The 24,266-nt window shown below is 44.9% G+C and overlaps 1 protein-coding gene across 2 annotated transcripts in view; it reads left to right on the forward strand.

Moving 5' to 3' along the window:
• The window catches only part of zfyve28 (zinc finger, FYVE domain containing 28), a 53,840-nt gene extending 31,247 nt beyond the window's left edge, over positions 1 to 22,593 (forward strand). Inside the window, exons 2-14 of one of the 2 annotated variants that reach the window (XM_083633279.1) lie at positions 3,228 to 3,368; positions 13,807 to 13,944; positions 14,210 to 14,412; positions 14,586 to 14,675; positions 14,855 to 14,944; positions 15,061 to 15,162; positions 15,289 to 16,830; positions 17,162 to 17,257; positions 18,166 to 18,329; positions 18,424 to 18,540; positions 19,882 to 19,986; positions 20,202 to 20,305; positions 20,423 to 22,593. In XM_083633279.1, the coding sequence (XP_083489405.1) occupies positions 3,228 to 3,368; positions 13,807 to 13,944; positions 14,210 to 14,412; positions 14,586 to 14,675; positions 14,855 to 14,944; positions 15,061 to 15,162; positions 15,289 to 16,830; positions 17,162 to 17,257; positions 18,166 to 18,329; positions 18,424 to 18,540; positions 19,882 to 19,986; positions 20,202 to 20,305; positions 20,423 to 20,554 (3,024 nt within the window). In that variant the 3' untranslated portion in view covers positions 20,555 to 22,593. The remainder of the gene's footprint in view (positions 1 to 3,227; positions 3,369 to 13,806; positions 13,945 to 14,209; positions 14,413 to 14,585; positions 14,676 to 14,854; positions 14,945 to 15,060; positions 15,163 to 15,288; positions 16,831 to 17,161; positions 17,258 to 18,165; positions 18,330 to 18,423; positions 18,541 to 19,881; positions 19,987 to 20,201; positions 20,306 to 20,422) is intronic. The other variant, XM_083633280.1, reaches the window with a different exon arrangement.
• The last annotated feature ends 1,673 nt before the right edge of the window (positions 22,594 to 24,266 follow it).

The raw sequence follows: 24,266 nt of genomic DNA on the forward strand, positions 1-24,266 counted from the left end.
CAGGGTCGTAACCTTTCCAGGGCTTTCATATCTCACAGGGTCGTAACCTTTCCAGGGCTTTCATATCTCACAGGGTCGTAACCTTTCCAGGGCTTTCATATCTCACAGGGTCGTAACCTTTCCAGGGCTTTCATATCTCACAGGGTCGTAAGCACCTTTCCAGGGCTTTCATATCTCACAGGGTCGTAAGCACCTTTCCAGGGCTTTCATATCTCACAGGGTCGTAACCTTTCCAGAGCTTTCATATCTCACAGGGTCGTAACCTTTCCAGGGCTTTCATATCTCACAGGGTCGTAACCTTTCCAGGGCTTTCATATCTCACAGGGTCGTAACCTTTCTAGGGCTTTCATATCTCACAGGGTCGTAACCTTTCCAGGGCTTTCATATCTCACAGGGTCGTAACCTTTCCAGGGCTTTCATATCTCACAGGGTCATAACCTTTCCAGGGCTTTCATATCTCACAGGGTCATAACCTTTCCAGGGCTTTCATATCTCACAGGGTCATAACCTTTCCAGGGCTTTCATATCTCACAGGGTCATAACCTTTCCAGGGCTTTCATATCTCACAGGGTCGTAACCTTTCCAGGGCTTTCATATCTCACAGGGTCATAACCTTTCTAGGGCTTTCATATCTCACAGGGTCGTAACCTTTCCAGGGCTTTCATATCTCACAGGGTCGTAACCTTTCCAGGGCTTTCATATCTCACAGGGTCATAACCTTTCCAGGGCTTTCATATCTCACAGGGTCATAACCTTTCCAGGGCTTTCATATCTCACAGGGTCATAACCTTTCCAGGGCTTTCATATCTCACAGGGTCGTAACCTTTCCAGGGCTTTCATATCTCACAGGGTCATAACCTTTCCAGGGCTTTCATATCTCACAGGGTCGTAACCTTTCCAGGGCTTTCATATCTCACAGGGTCGTAACCTTTCCAGGGCTTTCATATCTCACAGGGTCGTAAGCACACGGTGGGGTCAGGGTTTGACCAGGTGGATTGAGGACTGTTTGGAAGCTTAAACTTCTTGTGGCCAGAGTTTAAGAAGCAGCTATTAGAGGAGAGACTCATATCTGTGCTCTTCTCTTGGGATCGCGGGGCTTTGTGATGATAGGAGTGAGGGGTAGTGGATCGGAGAATTTTGATGGCTTGCTTTTGAATTTTGAAAATGAGTGGATATTGGCAGAGTACTGCCCTGCATGATTTATTGGCACTGTTCCTTTGGATGTTTGTTATATTTTTGTAACTCCAAACTTCACTTTAATGCAATTGAATGAATGTGAGCATAACATTTTGAGCCAGGAACAAATCAGAATACCAACTGGACTTTTTCTTTTGGCTGTAAAAACCATGCCTTTTAATTAACAGCCTTGCCAAAATGTCTTGCAGAGTTACTAATCAAATCTAAACCCGTGTGAGGTTTGATGTGCTCATATACTGTACTTCCTAGAGTGAATTTTTGTTGTTGAGAATTGGATCATCAGCAAAGATCATATTTGAGCTTTGTTTATTAATTGGGGAACAAATGCCGCAAACATCCCTTATCCGGCTACTTTTCCTATCTGGCTGGCTACTCAGAAGTTTGGGGAACTCCCTGATCAGACCTCCCTCTCTTGCTGTCGCTCGCCCACTCTCTCTCTCTCAATGTTTCTCTCTCCCTCCCTCTCTCTCTCTCTCTCTCTCTGTCTCTCTCTCTCTCTCTCTCTCTGGTTCAGTTACCTTATTGGATTGTCTGTTTGTCATAAACTGCCAAAGCAGTGTACAAAGTGACACCAGTTCAGTCTAGGTACTAGCATTGCCCTTGAGCACAGAATGAGTTATAGTTACCTTGGCCTAACAATTATGGCATCAAGAAGCAGCATGGCAGTGAATCCATTATAAGGAAGGAGCCGTCTCGAGCTTGTATGCAGTAAAACAAAGATTCCACAATATTAGAATCCCAACCAAAATACTGTCCAAAATCTTTGATGACATAATACAGCTATGGGTGTGGAGCCCACTCAGTCATGCATGCAGTACGTCTACAACTCTTCGTAGCTTTGGAGAGGGGGTGGAGCAACAACCAGGACAGCCTAGAAGTGAAATTGGCCAAGTATAATTGGGGAGAAACACGGGGGAAGAAATCAGGGGAAAAAAACCTAACTTCTAGTTGTGGGAAATAAAGCGTGTCAATAAGTGACCAAGGCATACATACAGTACACACCCACTCGTATACAAAACAAACAGACACGCGCGTGCACACGTGTCGCACACACACACACACACACACACACACACACACACAGAAGATCATAAAAGTTGTACACTTAACCCAGGTCATTAACGGCCATTAAAGGATTTTGTATCTTCAGGGCACACATGGCACTACTCATGCAAACAATGTACAGTGTTTGCTACAATGTCTGATGTGTTTTTATTGATTTGTATTAGGGCTGGGCGATATAGCTAAAAAGTATATTGATTTAAAAAATATTTCATATCAGTCGATATCGATAATTATTGATCATTTCTAATGACCCGTTTTTATTAATAAAAAAACATGAGAAGAAAAGGTTTGCATTTAACCACTTTGGCACCAAGACACACAGGTAATAATTGTAATGCTAGCACTGTCACACATACACGCTCTGAGTGCAAGCAGTAATTTACAGACATGGTGACGTTTTATTTTGATGACAGCCTAGTGTTGCCAGGCTTCTCAAACAAAAAACATTTGGTAACGTGTATTTCAGGGTTGTTTAACGTTATGAGCCATGGACCATGGCCACGGAGGAGAAGCGCTCTTGTTTTTTTCATGCAGTCTATCGAACGGCTCTATAGAGATTTTTTTTTATTGTATTGATCACGTGTCTATCGCAATATATATTGCTATCGTTTTATCGCCCAGATGACCTGGCCAAGCCAAATGCCGCTGCACTCGCCTGCGCCAACCACTGGAAAGACTTGATATAGAGGACGGCCGGACACGAGGAAGAAAATCGCCCAGCCCTAATTCGTATACATGTTCTCAATTTCGCAACTGTTTTCCGGAATTATGGATATTGTTGATTGTTGATTATGTACTGTTGACTATTTTCAAGCCCAATAATTCACAATTTCTCAATATGCTTTGAATGTATAATCTGTTGTTTGTGACTTTTGCAAATTTACATTTTGCACACTGTTGTTTTTGATAAACTGCCATGCCTACAGACGTAACCGAATTGTGTATTTCTCTGTGTTTCTGTGCAGAGGACGGACCCCCAGCTCCTGGCCCAGTTTTACTACGCTGATGAGGAGCTGAACCAGGTGGCCACAGAGCTGGACAGCCTCGACGGCAGGAAGGACCCTCAGAGATGCACCCTGCTGGTCAACCAGTTCCGCTCCTGTCAGGTCAGTAAGGCGAAAACCAAAGCAACATTTCACATGTTTATTTGCCAAGTAAACAAGAGAAATGTTAGTATTTTGTCCTCCTTGACTTGGAAATTTGAGATGTGCTACCTTTTCATATTTGTTGGAACTAGGGATGTCACCGTGTACACGACTACACGGGTACACGGATATTAAATCATATCCGTTTAGAAAAATCAATAACCGTTTACACATCTTTTTGTGTGTGTCCTTTTATATAAAGTTTTGACAATGATTTTACTGTCTTCTGGACTCGCAATCATTCATTTCTCATCAAAAATAAACTGTGCATGTGTCCGCTAAGCGTATTCCCTGTCAGTACGCTGGGGTGCGGTGATCCCAGCGAGGAACGAGATTGAAAATAAACTCAGCAGTGGCTTCAGAAAGGCGCTGGTGCGGGCTCTCGTTTTCAAGCAACTGGAGAATTGAGACAGGCTCAATTGTGGGAGCAGATTGGCTAGTTATCTGTTAGCTATCAAGCTAGCTACCACTGTTAACGTTATCTGCGTCCTGGTGGTGAGAATGTCAGTCGCATTGTCCTCGTCGCCAATGTTATGTCTGAAGAACGGGCGGACCATGACGTGCTGTTTAACGTTTTATGAACAACGGCTGTGAGTCGTACAGGCTAAACTCTCATGCTGCTACGTCTCTTAGCAGGCTCAACTCTGATAACAACAGTCAAACGTTCAGGCTAACACCCCCACTATCACTGTTGTAACACTCTTAAGGGGCCAGTCCCACTGACGTGGCGCATACACAACAATCTGCTGCCTGTAAGTAAGCTACAGATGATAACTTTATCAGGTAAAAAAAAACATCGTTAACTGGTGACACGCTGCCAGAAGGTCCCGTGTACACGTTTAGAAAATGTTGTAACCGTTGACATCCCTAGTTGGAACATGCTCTGGAGTTTGGCTTGAGCTCCACTGAGACTCCACTGAGACTCCAGAATGTCATTGCAGCCTCCTTTTCCAATTCAGGAAGTCATATGTTTGTTGTGTTTGTCATTGGCTGTGGCATGCGTAGTAGGGGTGGGAATCACCAGATGCCCATGATACGATACTAAAACGATACTTGAGTCACGATACGATAGTATTGCGATATCGCCAATATTGCGATATATTGAATATTGCGATATTGCGATATATTTGGATTTCTTACTTTTTCAACTGCAAATGATGTCACCAAAGGAATACTTTGTCAACATCTGGTTTATATAAGAAAAAAAATTCAATCTGTACGTCTGACTTCAACCATTTTATTGCAGCAACATTGTCAAGTAGACAGACCAACAACTTTCATAAAGTCATGTCATAGTTGCATGCACCTGACAAACTGAACTGTTTGTTACAGTCTACTTACAGTCCACCTTAACTGGATGTATGTGTGGACTACTGTACTTACCGTAATTTCCGCACTATAAGCCGCACCGGAGTATAAGCCGCAGCAGCAAAATTGCCTGTTTGTTACATATATAAGCCGCACCGGACTATAAGCCGCAGGTGTTTTAATGTTTTTTTTTTTTTTTTTTTTTTTTTTTTAATTGTGTTTTAATGTTTAATTACCATATGTAAGGGTTCGTGCACAGAGGGGATTGTCGGGAAAGAGATGGCTGTTTGAGGAAGCTCCCATTTATTAACATTTCAACAAAACAACATAACACAACACCACCTGTGTTTTTTTTTACAGTGCACACAGTGTCCGCGGTGTGGTGAAAAGAGGGCAAGAGAGGAAATTAAAACAGAAGTGGATTTATAGTTAGAAAGAGTGCTAAAGAAGAGAGAATTCTGTTTTTTTTTTGTTTTTTTGCTGAAAAAATCCATAGATAAGCCGCACCGTTATATAAGCCGCAGGGGCCAAAAAACGGGGGAAAAGCCGCGGCTTATAGTCCGAAATTTACGGTAAGTAGTTTTTGAACAATGCAACTTCACTTACACAAAACATCTTGTGCAGCCCATTCAGTAACTGGGGAATTTGTAAATTACTGTTATGACAAAACTGTTACTGTTAAAAGTTTATAGTAGCCCGGTGGCCTGGCATGGCCTGCAATTTTTTTTTTTTTTTTTTTTTTTGCAATATCGATACTTGGCGTCCAAATATCGATACAATATCGTCAGGCAAAATATCGTGATACTATGGTGTATCGATTTTTTCCCCCACCCCTAATGCATAGTTACCTGGACGGACCTGGGTTTGACCTGGAAGCAGAAAATAGCCACTAGCCATTTCACCATGCCGATGTCCAGGGCGGCGTCTTATGGCTAGTGGCAGTTCCACTGATAAAACCAGATAAGGAGGCTTTGTTTGGGAGCCGCCACTGGGCACAGTCATCTTGCTTTGATAACACCACACTGTGTGTTATGTAGGTTAGTAGTAAATGGTTACAAGAATAACTTATTTAGGAAGAGGCCTCACTCCACTCCAGAACTACTGCTTTGATTCAGCTAATTGGGTTGAGATCAAACTGTGTTTTTTTTTCTTTACAAATGTGACTGTCTGTTTTAGTCCTCTGAACATTAATCAACTGGAACTGGATTGGGTAATACCCAACTCTGAACTGAATGACTGTCATAAATATTTAAAGTTTGATGCCTCAGATTTGAACGTGTTTTTTATGGTATAGAGCAGGGGTTCCCAAACGTAAGGATGCCGCAGCCCACTTTGAAATCTGAAAATCTTCCGGGGCCCACCCAATCCTTACACCCAACTCTGATCAACACACAAGACTAAAGGTCCTTGCACATCAAGAGCGATGCGAATATACGGCACGAAATTGCGATGCGAGTTTTGACCCACCTGTCAATCACAGCCACAGATGTGTACACGTCGGAAGCGATTTTCTGAAAAATCGACCGTGGTTCGAAAAAATAAACACCGCAATAACGCTCCGTGAAACTTCGCCGTTGGTATGCACGGTTGCATTGACTGATATAGGTTTGGAAAATATTATTGACGTGCGAATTAATCGCACGAAAAAAACGTGCTCGGTGTGTAAGGACCTTAAGATGATGAATTTCCCTACATGTTTTTTATATAATATTTTTTTTATTTCCTTAACAGAGCATGTGAACTGGGACATAAGGGAAATTAATAATCCATCCACATACCAAAACATTTCAGCAAAATACCCAAAAGCAGATTGCCAACATTTTCTCCCCCCTTACTCATCAGAAGTTTTTGCATGCATAACACATTTGTTGAGACAAAATGTGATGAGCAACAACAAAATCAATCCACAAGCTATTAATGCTAGGCTTTAAAAAATGCTACTGTACCTTATCTGTAAAGGAGAGACTCGTGGGTACATTCAGATAAATTGAGCTGAGAGGGCAAGGGAAATAGTTTTCCCTCGCCAAAATGTACCCTATGTTTGGAGCATTATTTAGCCCCCTTCCCGACAGCTAGCATATTATGCTTGGTACCAATGGATGCCTTAAGTCTTCTAATTTCTTCTGATAACAGGATCTCTACCGTAGCTTTAAAAATGACCCTGCTACAGCCATTTGATTGCCCGCAAAAATCAGGAGTGTTAGCAGACCACGCGCGGCCCAGCTGCAGTACCTCCACGGCCCACTAGTGGGCCAATCAATCACTGGTATAGATAACTCTTTGTAGGGGTTTTGGTGGTCATGGCTGTGAGGAGCTGGAGGGAGGATGCGGTGCCTGAGTGATGGCTGCCATGCTGTGTCATGCTGAGTGAGCTCAGGGTGGTGGAGGTGGAGGGAGCCACCCCCCCCCCCCCCCCACCTCCTGGGCACACAGGGCAGAGTCACTTAATAAGGTCATCACTTTATCCCCGACTGTTTTCCACCTCTTTCTCTCTTTCCCATCCTCCTCTCTTCCAAGCTGCCACTCGTGTTTCTTCCTCATGTCTTTCTCTAGTCTCTTCCCCAACCTCCTCTCTCTTTTGCTCTCTGGCTCTTTTGTTTTATTTCACTGCCCTCCTCGTTTTCTCTCTGCTGAGTTTTCTTATTCGCTTTATTATCATCCCAAACTGACCGGGCCGTGAAGTGTTGGATATTACGTTATGCAAACTCCAAGCCTCGAGCTGAGTAGTGCTTTTTCAGCAGTTGTGAATGAACAATCCTGGCGAGACTGTGTCCATATCTCAAACCCTGCCTTTCGCTGAAGCCACCGTGAAATGTTTAAGGGCAAACTGCAGGCTGTTTCCCTACTTATATGGTCAGAGAGGAGCCTTTTCCATGGCTTGGCTTGACCTCCTGAAGGACTCGGAGCACAATTTAAGCAGCAATGCATGTTACCCCCACAACCCCCGAGGGCCCCAGGAATAGAAGGGAAGTGCTCCCATGCCAAAGTGTTGCACTTGAACCTGCTGCTATCAGCTCTTATTGGTGGGCCTCTGTGGGGGGGTACTGGCAAGCTGCTCCTTATGTTGGCAGGGCTGTTCTCACAGTGCGGCCTGGCCTGCTGGAGCAGGCCACTGAGTATGTGTGTGTTAGAGATGGAACAAGCACACATCCTGTACTACAGGCCCGCAGTGCCTGTCGCAATCAGTTGAATACATGCAAGGCAATGTTTGTTAGTGTCTGTTCATTGTGATGGTGAGTGCCGAGTGCACCCACAGTGGTGCATGAGAGGAGCAAATCAAATATGTTATGAAAAATATCAGTGTTAAGGAATGGTGGTGAGGGTGGATGCAGCCCAGGTATAAGGCCTGGTTCCAGGTAGGGCCCAACACAATGGCCTGTCGGCCAGGACAGAAGACAGCAGAGGCTTGGATTCCAACACCAGTCTTTTATTTATACACCCTATGTTGTTGCTGGTTTGCTGGTGATAAAGAAAGAGAAGAACATATTGTAAATCCATAGTGATTCAACATAAGTAACAATTATAGCTGCTGCGCAGCAATGGGTCGTGGCCGGGCAAGTCTCAAGTCTTTTAGCTATAGTCCAAGTCACGTCTCAAGTCTTCAGTCACAAATCCAAGTCAAGTCTCAAGTCTCTTATGGGTGAGCTTTCTATCATCTGCTGCATGCAATCCAGCTTTTTCTGATTTCCTTGCAGCATGGAGCTTCTTGATCATCTGATGGCGTTTTTTGTTGCGAGGCATCTCAACTGGGACCTTACATGGAAAGATATACTGTTCCCACTTATATAGTGTCAACCAGAAAGGATTTGTGACATCACTTATGACATGACATCACAATAGCTCGAGTGACATCAGTGATGGTTTCACAATTGCTTGACTGACTGATGACATCATAAATACAACCCAATTGCCGTACTGTGGAAGTCAAAGGAGTGACATCACACCACATGTGATGTCACTTATGACATGACATCACAATAGCTCCCCAGGGACTCTTAGTGGCTGGCCCAACACGAGCTCGGCCGAAGAGGACTGCAGATCCTCCTTAGGGGCCGAGCGCAGGCTGTAAAGAGGGCTATTATAACGCCACCATCTGCTCAATTTGTGTATTTCTTTCGTGTATAGTATAAGGCCCCTCTGTGCACCTCCCTACCAAGTTTCGTAGCTGTAGCTGTTACGGTTTCTGAATTACAGCTAATTTACTGCAAAATTTTTCGAAACCCCATGCAAGTCAATGGGGGAAAAAAATATTATGACATCACAATTGCTCGAGTGACATCAGTGATGGCATCACAATTGCTTGACTGACTGATGACATCACAAATACAACCTAATTGCCAAATGTAACAAGATTTTTCGAAACCCCATGCAAGTCAATGGGGAAAAAAAATATTATGACATCACAATTGCTCGAGTGACATTAGTGATGGCATCACAATTGCTTGACTGACTGATGACATCACAAATACAACCTAATTGCCAAATGTAACAAGATTTTTCGAACCCCATGCGAGTCAATGGGGAAAAAAAATATTATGACATCACAATTGCTCGAGTGACATTAGTGATGGCATCACAATTGCTTGACTGACTGATGACATCACAAATACAACCTAATTGCCAAAGGTAATTAAGGTAATTAGGCTATACACGGGGCCAGAATTCAACGTTTTGATGCACTGTGGGCTCAATTTTTGACCGATCGAAAATCTGGTTTGATACTTTTGTGTAGAACAGTCTAACGATGCAGATACTGAAGTTTGGTGTCGTTTGAAGAAAAAATGTGGGAGGAGTAGGGTTTAATCGTTTTCCCGGGAGGATGAAGAATACAGGCAAATACAAGAAGTGGCCTGGCGCTTCGCTGGCCCGGCCACTAATTAAATCCAAACAATTACTAATTATATAATATCAAAATAAAGAAATAACTCTATTAAAGGAACTTAAGCAGTGCAACCAATAATCATAAATTACCAAAGCAAAGTCAAATAAAAGGAAAACTTACTAATCATTTACACAGCAAACAGTGAAGGTGAGGAATCCAGTGGAGGCCAGCCAGCTTGTGCTCCCATAGTTTGCAGCAGAGGATTTGCCACAGGTGATGTGACTGGCCTTATTAGCTCTCGGGCTCCGCCCATCCAGAGAGCAGTAAAGGGAAGCAGTGAGGCAGTTGGAGGAATATGAAATGAGGGGATTTTCTACATGTTATAAAGATAATGTCCAGGAAGAAAACACACACGAGGCTGCCAAGTGTGTGAGGTGAGGTAACAAGCAGTAGGACAGAATGAAGGTAGTGGTAGAAGTGGCCTTCAACCAGCTAGCTGCCTCCTCCCTCCCACCCCACCCCAGCCTTCAACCTGACCCTACCTCCAAGCCACTCATTTTCATCCGACAGCTAAATCAGCGAAACCGACCTCTATAGTCACCAGCATCATCATGAAGCCCTCAGCCTGTGCCCTCGACCCTATCCCCATCTTTCTAGTCAAGGCCTGCCTCCCCTCACTCTCCCAGCTCATCATCACCAACATAATCAACTCCTCCTTGTCCACTGGCTTCATCCCCGCCTCCCTCAAGCTTGCTGCTGTCTCCCCCCTTCTGAAGAAAACCCTGGTCTTGACCCTGACAACTATTCTCAACTCAAATCCCATCTTGATTCCGATAACCTCTACGAACCCTTCCAATGCGGCTTCCGCTTCAAACACAGGACAGAAACTGCCCTAATAAAGATCAGTGACACTTAGTCAAAGCCGCCCTCTAGAGGCCATCTTGCGAAGCACATTACCTCAGTGTCTTCAGTAAGTGTTCTGAAGTGACTGACTGACTGACTCACCCAAAATTGGCTCCTGATGCCCACGGGCCCATGCCCACGGACGCCATGGGGAAAAGCTTAAAGGAACACTTCGCCGATTTTCAACCAGCTTTGTAGCATTATCAGTAATATATCAGAAAACTAAGCAGTTTTGCAGTCATTCATTTAGTTTGACAGTTCTTGAGAGTTGATTTGAGTTCAGTAAGTTGGTTTGACAAGTGATGTCATTTGTGCATGAATGACATCACTGGTCCACACCTTAACTCAAATCAACTCTCAATAACCGTCAAACTAAATAAATGACGGCAAAGCTGTTTACAGTTTTCTGATATATTACTGATGTAATAATGCTACAAAGCTGGTTGAAAATCAGCGGAGCGTTCCTTTAAGCTAGATGGCATACGCAACAGACAGAGCAAGAGAATGAGAGTGAAACGTAGACGGACACAGCCAGGCATAAAGACACACACGCACCACACACAGCCAGGCATAAAGACACACACGCACCACACACAGCCAGGCATAAAGACACACACGCACCGCACACAGCCAGGCATAAAGACACACACGCACCGCACACAGCCAGGCATAAAGACACACACACACCGCACACAGCCAGGCATAAAGACACACACGCACCGCACACAGCCAGGCATAAAGACACACACGCACCACACACAGCCAGGCATAAAGACACACACGCACCACACACAGCCAGGCATAAAGACGCACACGCACCGCACACAGCCAGGCATAAAGACACACACGCACCACACACAGCCAGGCATAAAGACACACACGCACCGCACACAGCCAGGCATAAAGACACACACACACCGCACACAGCCAGGCATAAAGACACACACGCACCGCACACAGCCAGGCATAAAGACACACACGCACCGCACACAGCCAGGCATAAAAACACACACGCACCGCACACAGCCAGGCATAAAGACACACACGCACCGCACACAGCCAGGCATAAAGGAGTCAGTGGTTAAGCTCTCTCTCTTAAAGCTTTTTAATCTTTCTCCTCTGGGCGAGCAGAGAAAGACGCAGTGCTGCGCCCGACAAGATTACAGCGCGCGGTGCAGCCGCCGCTGAGTGAAAGGCTCATTGTAAGTCATTGTTGTGGCTGTCTACATGCCAGCAGCACGTAAGCTCTTGATTAGCTCTTGCTGTGCGTGACACTGCGTTTGCACCGCTGGAATTATGGGCTTTAGTCTCGTGTTTTCATTGCGAGAGAATGGAGCTGCGAGGGCTATAACGCTCCCGTGTAGTGCGTGTACTGGCTTCATTGTTTCAGTCATTTCCTAATTAATGCTCTTCAAGACGCTGCGATTACAATGGCCGTCTTGGAAGAGGTGACAGGCTTTTCAGCATGGACTATTAAGCAACATTAGTGGATCAAAGTAAACACTGGGAAAATGGCTTTTCGGGAACAGGCTTGTTCATCCATCAGCGCGCTCTCTCACTAGGATGCACCTCAGCTTTATCCTTCCAACTAGTTTGTTCAATTGTGTTTGCTGTCACTCTCCTCTCTATCTGCAGGACAATGTGTTGATGCTGTCACTCTCCTCTATCTGCAGGACAATGTGTTGATGCTGTCACTCTCCTCTCTATCTGCAGGACAATGTGTTGATGCTGTCACTCTCTCTATCTGCAGGACAATGTGTTGATGCTGTCACTCTCTCTATCTGCAGGACAATGTGTTGATGCTGTCACTCTCCTCTCTATCTGCAGGACAATGTGTTGATGCTGTCACTCTCCTCTATCTGCAGGACAATGTGTTGATGCTGTCACTCTCTCTATCTGCAGGACAATGTGTTGATGCTGTCACTCTCTCTATCTGCAGGACAATGTGTTGATGCTGTCACTCTCCTCCTTATCTGCAGGACAATGTGTTGATGCTGTCACTCTCCTCTATCTGCAGGACAATGTGTTGATGCTGTCACTCTCCTCTCTATCTGCAGGACAATGTGTTGATGCTGTCACTCTCTCTATCTGCAGGACAATGTGTTGATGCTGTCACTCTCCTCCCTATCTGCAGGACAATGTGTTGATGCTGTCACTCTCCTCTCTATCTGCAGGACAATGTGTTGATGCTGTCACTCTCTCTATCTGCAGGACAATGTGTTGATGCTGTCACTCTCTCTCTCTATCTGCAGGACAATGTGTTGATGCTGTCACTCTCTCTATCTGCAGGACAATGTGTTGATGCTGTCACTCTCTCTATCTGCAGGACAATGTGTTGATGCTGTCACTCTCCTCCCTATCTGCAGGACAATGTGTTGATGATGTCACTCTCTCTATCTGCAGGACAATGTGTTGATGCTGTCACTCTCCTCTCTATCTGCAGGACAATGTGTTGATGCTGTCACTCTCCTCTATCTGCAGGACAATGTGTTGATGCTGTCACTCTCTCTCTCTATCTGCAGGACAATGTGTTGATGCTGTCTCTCTATCTGCAGGACAATGTGTTGATGCTGTCACTCTCCTCCCTGTCTGCAGGACAATGTGTTGATGCTGTCACTCTCCTCTCTATCTGCAGGACAATGTGTTGATGCTGTCACTCTCCTCTCTATCTGCAGGACAATGTGTTGATGCTGTCACTCTCCTCTCTATCTGCAGGACAATGTGTTGATGCTGTCACTCTCCTCTCTATCTGCAGGACAATGTGTTGATGCTGTCACTCTCTCTATCTGCAGGACAATGTGTTGATGCTGTCACTCTCCTCTCTATCTGCAGGACAATGTGTTGATGATGTCACTCTCTCTATCTGCAGGACAATGTGTTGATGCTGTCACTCTCTCTATCTGCAGGACAATGTGTTGATGCTGTCACTCTCCTCTCTATCTGCAGGACAATGTGTTGATGATGTCACTCTCTCTATCTGCAGGACAATGTGTTGATGCTGTCACTCTCCTCTCTGCAGGACAATGTGTTGATGCTGTCACTCTCTCTATCTGCAGGACAATGTGTTGATGCTGTCACTCTCCTCTCTGTCTGCAGGACAATGTGTTGATGCTGTCACTCTCTTTATCTGCAGGACAATGTGTTGATGCTGTCACTCTCCTCTCTATCTGCAGGACAATGTGTTGATGATGTCACTCTCCTCTATCTGCAGGACAATGTGTTGATGCTGTCACTCTCCTCTCTGTCTGCAGGACAATGTGTTGATGCTGTCACTCTCCTCAATCTGCAGGACAATGTGTTGATGCTGTCACTCTCTCTATCTGCAGGACAATGTGTTGATGCTGTCACTCTCCTCCCTGTCTGCAGGACAATGTGTTGAATATTATCAATCAGATCATGGATGAATGTATCCCAGACGAGCGGGCTAACAGAGACTTCTGTGTCAAGTTCCCCGAGGAGATTCGTCATGACAACTTGGCAGGGCAGCTGTGGTTTGGGGCTGAGGTAGTGTATTCCCTCCAGCATCAATCTGTAGACAACAACCTTACACAAGTCCTACACACGTGCAGTTGCACACTTGTATGCACACATACGCACGCACACACGCACACAGACACGCATGCACGCAGGCAGGTACAGTAAAGATATAATTCATTTTTACAATCACAACTTCTTGACCAATTTCCAATTTTAAACATCATTTTGCCAATTATGATCACCTAATCTCCTACACAGCAAGGTAATTTGTGATGTGCCTGCTCCTGTGCAGTGTTTGGCTGCTGGCTCCATCATCATGAACAGGGAGATAGAGAGCATGGCCATGAGGCCTCTGGCCAAGGACCTGACACGCAGCCTGGAGGAGGTTCGCAACATCACCAGAGACCAGGCCCTGAGAGACCTCAACTTGTACACAGACCGCATGAAGGATGCACTGCGCCACTTTGACAGCCTTTTTGCTGAGTTTGAGCTCAGGTAAGTTGGGACTAGACATGTTGGCAGTTTCAGCATCATTAAATTTGATTTTAGCCTATCTTAATCCTCCTGTATAGTATCTCTGTAGGCTTTTTGATATAGGTTTTCCCAAAACTTTTGATATTACTGTCAGTGTTGTTACATTCCACTTCCTTCCTGTCTTCCATTGCCAGTTATGTGTCAGCCATGGTGCCTGTGAAGTCTCCCAAAGAATACTATGTACAGCAGGAGGTGATTGTGCTCTTCTGTGAGACTGTGGAGAGGTGAGTGACCGTAGAGGAACAAACAATCTTGAAAGACAACAGAAGGGATAAGCCCATGGAGGGCTTCTGATTTGATTAGATCGAAGGAGGGAATCTTCCAGGACCTAAATCTAAGTAATGCTTCGAGGAAATGCAGTGAATTTTTTTATAGTGTATTTTCTGCTATGCTTTTGTCCCAGGGCCCTGAAGATGGGCTATCTCACACAAGACATGATCGATGACTATGAACCCGCACTGATGTTTACAATTCCCAGACTAGCCATTGTGTGGTAAGTGTTGCTTCTCCTCTCCATTCTTCTCCCCACATCTCTTCCCTGCACACCTCTCTTCCCCGCCCTCTTACACCAACAGAATTTCAAACATGTTTCTGTTTTTTTGTTTTTAGCGGTTTGATTGTGTACTCAGAAGGTCCTCTCAACCTCGATCGAAAATCAGAGGACATGTCTGAGCTCTTCCGGCCTTTCCGCACTTTATTGAAGAAAATCAGGTATAGTCCATGTCAAGAGTGTGCAGTGTCGCAACATCGCATAACCTGAATCAATCCTCATATTGTGGCAATATGTAAAATATCACATGTGTCGCTATGTTACAACAGTGCTATAATGCTTTTCAGAGACCTGCTACAGACTCTGAGTAAGGAGGAGCTGTTGACGCTGGAGAGGAACCTCTGCATCTCTCAGGACGGGGAGTTGTCCACGGGCCACGAGCAAGCCACCAGCACTGTATCAGCACCAGTCCCAGAGCAATGCTCATCCTGCAGCCCCACTAATGACGCTCCCAAGGGGGAGAGTGAGGGGGAGAGTAAGGGGGAGAGTGAGGGGGAGCCAGAGCATCTGGCACTGTTTGTCTCTCGCAGCCAGGATGAGGAGATGGGGGAAGTGGAAAAGGGCTGGGAGGAGGTAGAAACTGAGAGAGGGGAGGAGGAACAGGAACAAGGCCTGCTATGTGAGGAGGCAGAGGAGGCAGAGCTGGCCTGCTCCATGCAGTACGACGAGGAGGAACTGGAGCAGCTCAACATGATGGTCTACCGCGTGGGGGACGAGATGTCTACTCTGCTGTCACCCCCCAGCCAGGGTCAGTCACCGGCCCATGCCCCCCGCAGAGGAGAGGCAGGAGGCTCCAGTGGCGCCTCCAGCACTGAGGCCTCACCGCGCAGGCTGCTGGTGTGTCGGGGGAGGACAGGCCTCTACGTAGAAGAGGAGGACAAGGTGTTCTTCATGGAGGACCTGGATGCAGCAGCAGACGGCATCACCAGCATCTCAAAAGAGGCCTGTAGTCGTACGGTCTCGCCCTCCAAAGCATCAGAGCCTCCTGGGCAGCGCCGGCTGGGACCCCTGTCAGACTCCGCAAGGAATGGCTGCCACTCTGAGGCCCAATCAGAGGAGCCTCGCTCGCAACTCTCGAACCCCCGCTGTCCCAGTGCAAAGCGACCCCCTTGCACCTCCGCCCCCGGCTCCGATCCCCTGCCTTACACCAATGGCTGGGAGGTGGGGTTGGAGGGGACCACCTCCGAGACTGCCGAGGTCATCGCCCACCGCATGGGTGGGATGAAGCTGTCCGCCACCGTCATCTTCAACCCTCGCTCCCCCAGTCTGACGGAGCTGGCTGTAGACAAGCTGCTGCTGCCTCGGCCCCCTTCCTCTGACGTCGAGCCCTGCGGCCCTCTGGTGGCCACTCACTGCCTGCTCAACTCCTGCGTCTGCTGCGGAAGCTGTGAGGATGGTCACGAGGACGCCATCACCATGGAGAGCACCGGGCTCGGGCTGGGCCTCTGCCTGAGATTGGACAAACACTGCAAGACCCCCAATGCCGTCATCCAATCCTCTGCTTGCCGCCTGCCCCCCCCGGGCCACGAGCTTCACAGTAAGGGCGACCCCTCCCAGCTGACGCCTCCCTCCTCTCGCTGCTCCGCTGAAGCCCTGGTTGAGGAAGGAAGCCCCCAGCTCTGTGAGAAGTGCCTGGTGGTGGCCCCGGGGCCCAGGCACCAACCGCAGGACTGTAGCTCCAGCGGAGGGGGCGGGTTGTCTCCCTGCCACCACCAGCTGAGGATTGGGAAGAGGCAGCAGGTCAGCGGAGGCGGGGAGAGGGACAGGGACAAGGCAGGAAATAAAGACTCAGAGAGGGTCACCAAAGAGGACAGCAGAAAGAGCTCCAGGTGGGCTGTCATCTCTAAGAATCATTTTACTGGCTGTTTGATTTATGTTTGGATGATCTGTCATCAGGTTTTCTTTGGGGGACATTTGGCCCTCAACGCCCTTGTATCACAGTCTTGCATCAACCTAAACTTCTGTTTTATTTCAACATTTACGTTTTATTTCACCATATTTCATCATTCACTTTTAATTATTCTGTTGCTTTCATCAACTGCCCCCCCCCCCCATTTTGTTTCCTTGATAACAAAATCTGTGCTTTTTATTTTGCCTTTGCTTATTTGTTTTCATTTTGTTCTGTAATTCTTTTGTTTCTTCTTTTTTGGTTGTTTCTAGTTTTCAGAACTCTCCCGTCAGCTCTGTGTCAGGTAGCGACTGTGAGAGTGTGTCAGTCACCACATGTAGTCTGTCAAGCAGTGCGTATACTCCCAGGTAACCAATCACTCATGGAAATGTGTATCAGTGGTGTGTGAGATCTTTTCCTGTCCAGACTCAGATAATGACAATCATTTGATTACGTTATTAACATGCATAGATAAAAATATGACTCTATACCAGTTTTTATCTCGTCTTGACATTCAACGATTATTGATTGATCACCGTTTCCCGCTACAGGTGACATCAGTCATTTCCATCCTGTCACAGAGATTTAATTAGACAGATTAAAAGAGTATCGGCGTGTATGCACATGTAGTCTGTGATAACAGCCGATTCCTGCCTAATTTGTGAGGCGCATACAAATGTTTACTCACTGTCCTGTCTGACCGCATTAGGCTAGAGTCATCCATGCTCATACCACAGATCGACATCATCAGAATAACAGTGAAGAAGAAAATCAGTTAGCAAGTGAACTCCAATAGCTAGTGCACTGCAGCTAGTTGAGGCCTGTTTTTCATGTGCTATTTTGTTGGACAGATTCACACTGCGGTTACAACAAGCATTTCTTTCACTGAATGCTTTTTAATGCTAGCAAAGCGGCTAACTGGTTTACTGATCCCTCTGCACATTATGCTAAAAAAATGTCTAGGGTGATGTGAGATCCCCGCTACAAAACTGAACATCATTTGGTTGTGACTGAGAGTGAAGGAGATAATCCCGCTGCCTGAGCGGAACCATAGTCAGAGATTTGGCATATTCAGAAATTGTGGAGAAATGGCTTGGGAGTGGCTTGCAGAGTCGTTACCTTTTCAAAGTCCACTTTATATTCCGTAGTCATCACTCTTCACTTAAAGATTGAAATCTACCATGGTTGGAATTTAAATGTTACGCATAAATAATATATATGTCGTTCAGAACGATGCACACGACAATCTTCCTCTGTCTCTCCCATCTCGCTGCAGTCCAGTCAGCAGTCTGACCACCAGCTCGGGGACGTCAGAAGACCTGGACCATCAGGAGATCCAGCTGGCCCTGCAAGCTGCCAAGATGGCCGCCAGGAACAAGATCCGATCACGCTTCCACAGCAGTAGTGACCTCATCCACCGTCTCTTCGTTTGTATATCGGGTAAGAGCCCCTGCTCTTTCTCTTGGTCACTCTCCCTCCATCCTCCCTGTCTCTTCTGGCTCTCATGTCCATTATGCATTCCTGTGAAATGCAGGTGTTGCTGACCAGCTGCAGACGAACTATGCTAGTGACCTCCGCAGCATCCTCAAGACACTTTTTGAAGTCATGGCAACCAAGTGTGAGCAGGGGGACAACGATAAGCAAAAGAAAGGTAGGTGATGTCATATAAGTTGCTCATATTTTGAACTAAAACAAATCCCTTCTAGGTTGTTCCTTGATTATTATCGAGGAAATTAAGCTTATTCTAGTGTTGCGTTCATTCTGGACAGGAATGTCGGCTCAAAGCTTAAAAGTAAATTCTGTGATTTTGGGTATATGGCAGGGATGTTGCTAGAAATTCTGCCATGTTCACACCAGGGATTCCCCTATTTTTTTTCTAGATGGCCAATGCAGCCGGCAACATTCCAGAATTCCAGCTATATAGAATATTTACCGGCCCAGTGAAAATGTATTGAAAAAAGATAGATGAAATAATTTCTTAAATAGGCTACATAACATATTATATATTTTTAGCAAATTAAATCTTAATTTTAAATCATTTTTGTTGGCGTTTATTTCAAAAATAATTATCTAAATATTCACTGCGGTCTGCGCTTGCGAGTGCAAAGGGAGCGAGCTGCACATTGCTCCTTAATTAATTAATTCGGTTTGGGTTTGAATTTACAGGCCTGTTAAGATTAAACAGCAATAAAACACAAAAAACAAACACTATGATATTTTATTATAGTGAATGAACTCTTCACAAACTTTGTGAACTGAACAGTTTGTCCTATTCCTGTTTATTTTCGGCTACTTTGAAGCGCTATGCTGCTGCTTTGAAGCCATAAATGTACCCTATTTTTATAGGCCTAGCCTATGCTCTTAGATTTTGTGAACTGAGCAAGCTTTTACAACAATAAATTAAAACAAATAGCAGCATTGTTATTGTTAATTAGGCCTAAGTAAAGAAAGACACTGGTGGGCGTACATTAAATGTCTCTTTGCATCCAAGAACGTGAAATTAAATAACGTGAAAAATAATCTAAATGAAGAATCAGTTGTAAAAAATAATTGTATAGGCTATATAAAAAAAATAACAGCTGGCTGGTCGGTTCTGTTCATTTCGCCACAGCCATATCATGTTTATTTGCGTCGGGAAGGTATATACAGTAGAAGCGCTCCGCTCATGCAGCGGAGTCCGCGGCTTTTGAATGCGGCTTTTGAATGGTGCGCTACAGTTAAAGAGCGTCTGCTATATTTTCCCCCTTTTCACCAAACACTCAACATAACAGCGGGGCGAAAATATTATCACTTAGGCTATAGGTCACACAATATTAGCATATTTAATAAAAAAGTTATTTATTTATTTGGCATATTTGCAACCTGCCATTTGAGCTTGCGACCTTTTAATTTGCCGGGCCCACGGCAACAAATGCCGGCTAAAAGCCGGCAATTGCCTATGTGAATCCCTGGTTCACACTGCATTGTTTCTTTCTTCTTCTGTGGTATCCAGCAGGTCCTGGTCTACGTAGTGCAGTGCTGGAGGACTGCGCTCTCTGTCAGGAAACCATTTCCTCCTCAGAATTAGCAGCCAAGGCCCGGGAGGGCCAGTTCGAAGGTCAGCAAGTCCAATGCTTAAACACGCACACGCGCACGCACACACACACACACACACACACACACACACACACACACACACACACACACACACACACACACACAGGGTTCAGTAGAAATGTCAGCAGTTTTCTCCTCCCCCTTTGCTCAGCAGCAGACATCCTGATGGTGACAGGCTTGCTTAGCATTAACGGTCTCTTATTGGCTCCATTGCAGACCCTCCTGACTGGGTCCCTGACGAAGCCTGTAACTCTTGCATCGCCTGCAAGGCTCCCTTCACCGTCATCCGCAGGAAGCATCACTGTAGGAGCTGTGGAAAGGTACAGTCGTGTCAGAATTCCCTCGTCACTCAGTGGAATGTGTATCAGTTGATGATCAAATAGACGTCTGTAAGATTATAGATGGTCATCATATAGTGATTGATTGTGTCATTTCAGATCTTCTGCTCTCGCTGTTCCTCCCACTCTGCTCCTCTGCCGCGCTACGGCCAAGTGAAGCCAGTCAGGGTGTGCACACACTGCTACATGTTCCATGTCACGCCCTTCTACAGTGACAAGACCGGCATCTGACCCCCGAGAAACACTGAAAGCACTCAATCCGCCTCAACGTGAGCATATGCAAAGGATAAATCAAAGGCTGTGTACAAAGCGAAGGTGAAAGTGCTCTGGTAAACCCTTATGGTCGTCCTCATTGTCCCTGCTAAGCAAGGCTTAGGAATAAGGCCATCATGGATGAGAGAGCAGAGAGACGGGACATGCAGACGATGATTAAGACCCTTTTTTGCTTTGGAGATGCTGCTGCCTAACTGGGAACCCAAGGGTCCAATGTCTGTGTCCCCTCACAAATGATTCACAAATGCCCGTCTGGCCACAGAGGGGGGAAAAGGGAGAGGGAACAAACAGGCAATAACAGATTTTGACCTGGCATATTGCAACAGTCTTCTGTAGCAGTTTGCAGCACAAAATAAGAAGAGCAGGCCACCTAGTTTGTTTTGTTGCTTTTGGTGTGTATATGAAAGGCCTTGTGACATATTTTCCTGTGCTTTAGCGGGCTTCCCACATTTGTGCCAGAGCTCCCACGGGACTCGGATTACTCAAAAGAATGTAAGTCATGATAACCATGTAAATAAGGATCATTCTGCAGTGGCGATAATAACCACACTACACTGTCATCAATTAATGGATGCTACTGTATATGTATGGGAAGTGGAAAGCAGTCGTCACCAGGCTACCAGTCTCAGCGAAGCAAAAACAACAAACCATAGAGCTTTTATATTGAGATTCTTTCATGCTTTTAATGGCAATGAATGTGTGATTCTGTATCACTTTGTGAAATGGGATCTTGATTCTACCAAGATTGACAGATAGCCTTTTAGCAATGATTATGGGCTGTGCCCATTGCTTTTACAGTTGCACCATGGCATGTTTTAAACGTTTTCTGTAAGGACTCCACTGCACACGATGAATAAAAGGGATTCCTGAGTCACCACTTTCAGGTCTCGAAGGCCCTCTAGTGGAGAGTAGAGCTCTCTTCGCTCAGTCCGCTCATTAGCAGTAGCACCATGATGTATGTTTTGAACCAGAGGCCTTCTCAGGTGCTGGCCTACAGACTACAGGCCAATTATTGCCCATTGGTTTTCTCTTCCTCCCAATACTACTCGTGCAATATTGTGACTACTAATTGCCATGGTCCCGCACATTTTAGTAGACGAACCTGTGCTATTTAAATTGTAGTTATAGGCCAACTATTTCTGAAGAGCAAACCTGTGCTGATTTGTGTTTACACTGACCTTTTTTTCCATCCGTGTTTGGTTCTGGTGGTACTGTCAGACTGGAACAGAACGTTTGTTCCCATACTGAATTCATTTGCACTTGACTTCCTTTGTGCCGTTGACTCTGCTTCCATCGCAATGAACACGTTCAAAGCATCTTCCGTGCTCATAGTTTATTCCAGTGGTTCTCAAACTTTTTCCATGTCACGGACCCCTAACCTGACACAAATTAGACCATGGACCCCCAGTTAATAAGATTTTGTCCCAGTGTCCCCCATCTGATACGATTTTTGCTTTTAGATGTTTAATTACAGAAAGTGTGTGACACTCGTGACCAAAACGGTCATATACGTTCTATCATTTTTTATGGATGGTATTATAGTGAAAATAAATTATTCGCCTTTTTGCTGGGGACCCCCTGGAACCCTCTCAATGTCCTCTGACCCTGCTTTGTGAACCACTGCTCTATTCTGTTCGTAACATCTATCTGAGCTGAAATGGCCAATCTACAAATATGGGCCTCCAAGCATTAGGACATTATAATATTACAGTGTGTCCATTCTGCTCGTACTTAAAAGTAATTTCTCAGGCATTACATTGTCTAAATCCCTCACTACTGTTGGAACACTTTTATTTTAAGCAAAGAACATAATACTGTATACTCACTTTGAAAAGGTATGTTTTTTCTTTTATAAAGAACAAAAAATAATGTATGAAGCTATAACTACTTTTCTGTTAATTCTTTTTTTTCTTTTTTTTAATCATGCAGTAATTAAAGGGCGGGATATCCTATTATTTCAGAGCTTGGTCTTATTTTGTAAAAAAGCCAGTACATTTCCATGGTAAGAGCTGTGTAAAATATTTAAAAAACAAATGTTATATAGTTTTAAATGCTATATATTAAAATAAATTACTTTTTTCTGTTTAAAAAATGTTGACTGATGTTTTTTTTGTATCCCATTATGAAATATAAACATTTGAGTAATGCTAAGCTACGTTCGGTCTCTAAAAAGTCTGTTTCCCAGGTATTATCAATGGAACAGCTCCAGACTGCAAGTAGAAATGACAAGACAAAACGTCTTGGTCCTCTGGTTCACTGCCGTAGGGATACTAATACTTTTTTAAATTCTCCTTTAAGAGATGTGTAAAGAGCACTGAGCTGGTTGAAATGTAATGCTTAGGATTTCAATATCGACTGTGTTCAGCAGGGATGTTGATCCACAGCCTGGGGGTATTTTATTGACTATATTTCTCTGCCATTGATGAGGCAGGATGGGCGACCCCACCTAGAGCAACAGTTTGTGTCTCAGTAGAGCGTTTTCATGGCACATGATCTAAATACAGCTCCAGATTTTCCACTCGGCTAAGAAAAAACACCAGAAGGAACCACTGATATCTACACTAGGCTATAGTACAGCAGAGGTTCTGAAACCTCATGTCTCATGTCAAGGACCCCAGAATAGATACACGAGACTACCAACCCCCTCATTTAATAAGACTGTCACTATTCCCCATCTAAGATATTTGGTGTTAGATATTGTAGCTGTCTGTGGAGGTGGGGTGATAACAACAATGAGAATCATTATACATTCCCACTGTGTTAACATCTTTCTAGTGAGTGAAATAACAGTGACATCAAACTATTCCTCATTTAGCTGCACTCCACTTTGGGAGACCATCTCTTTCAATGATGAAATAAGGCCACATAGTGGCCACTAGGTGGCAGCAATTGTCCATGATTAACAAATTATGCTATTCGGTCATCAGAAGGTAACGGGGAGGGACACTAGCCTATACTGTAATTAATTGTTCGGACATGATTGCAATTTACCTCTAAATGCCCTAAATTATAGTTGAGCCCCGTTGAAATGTCAGTGTGTAGCACGTGGTGGTTTCAGCAGCCATGTTGACCACTTGAAGGCAAGATTATGCAACGAAAATATTCCTGTAAGGAGATTTATATATCTAGCCACTCAATATATTCCTGCAGTATCTCCCTGTATACATATTCCTATATTGGATTCTAGTGTTCCTACTATATATATATATGTATGTATGTATGTATGTATGTACTTATTTCATAGAGGTGAGAAATTACTTTAAAAACATATATATATATATATATGTGTGTGTGTGTGTGTGTGTGTGTGTGTGTATATTTTTTTTTTCTTTTTCTTCTTCTTCTTCTTCTTCTTCTTCTTCTTCTTCTTCTTCTTCTTCTTCTTCTTCTTCTTCTTCTTCTTCTTCTTCTTCTTCTTTTCTCTAAAATGTCTTATACAGTTCTTATAGCAAGGTTTTATTGGTAACAACGTTACACATGGACCTGGCAGTGTGAGATCGGTCTTGTGACGAGGAGGTCTGAGAGAGAAAGAGTTAACTGCTGATAAATGTGTCCAGCCATAGAGTCTGTGATTGGCCCGAAGTTGGAGAGCTGGGACGGACCACAAGCCTCTGCAGTGCGCATTGGAAAAGTCACTTGGTGCACGGACTGGAGTGAGGCTGCTCTGTGT

This window comes from Poromitra crassiceps, assembly GCF_964638095.1.
Source record: "Poromitra crassiceps genome assembly, chromosome: 3".
Classification (NCBI taxonomy): Eukaryota; Metazoa; Chordata; class Actinopteri; order Beryciformes; family Melamphaidae; genus Poromitra; species Poromitra crassiceps.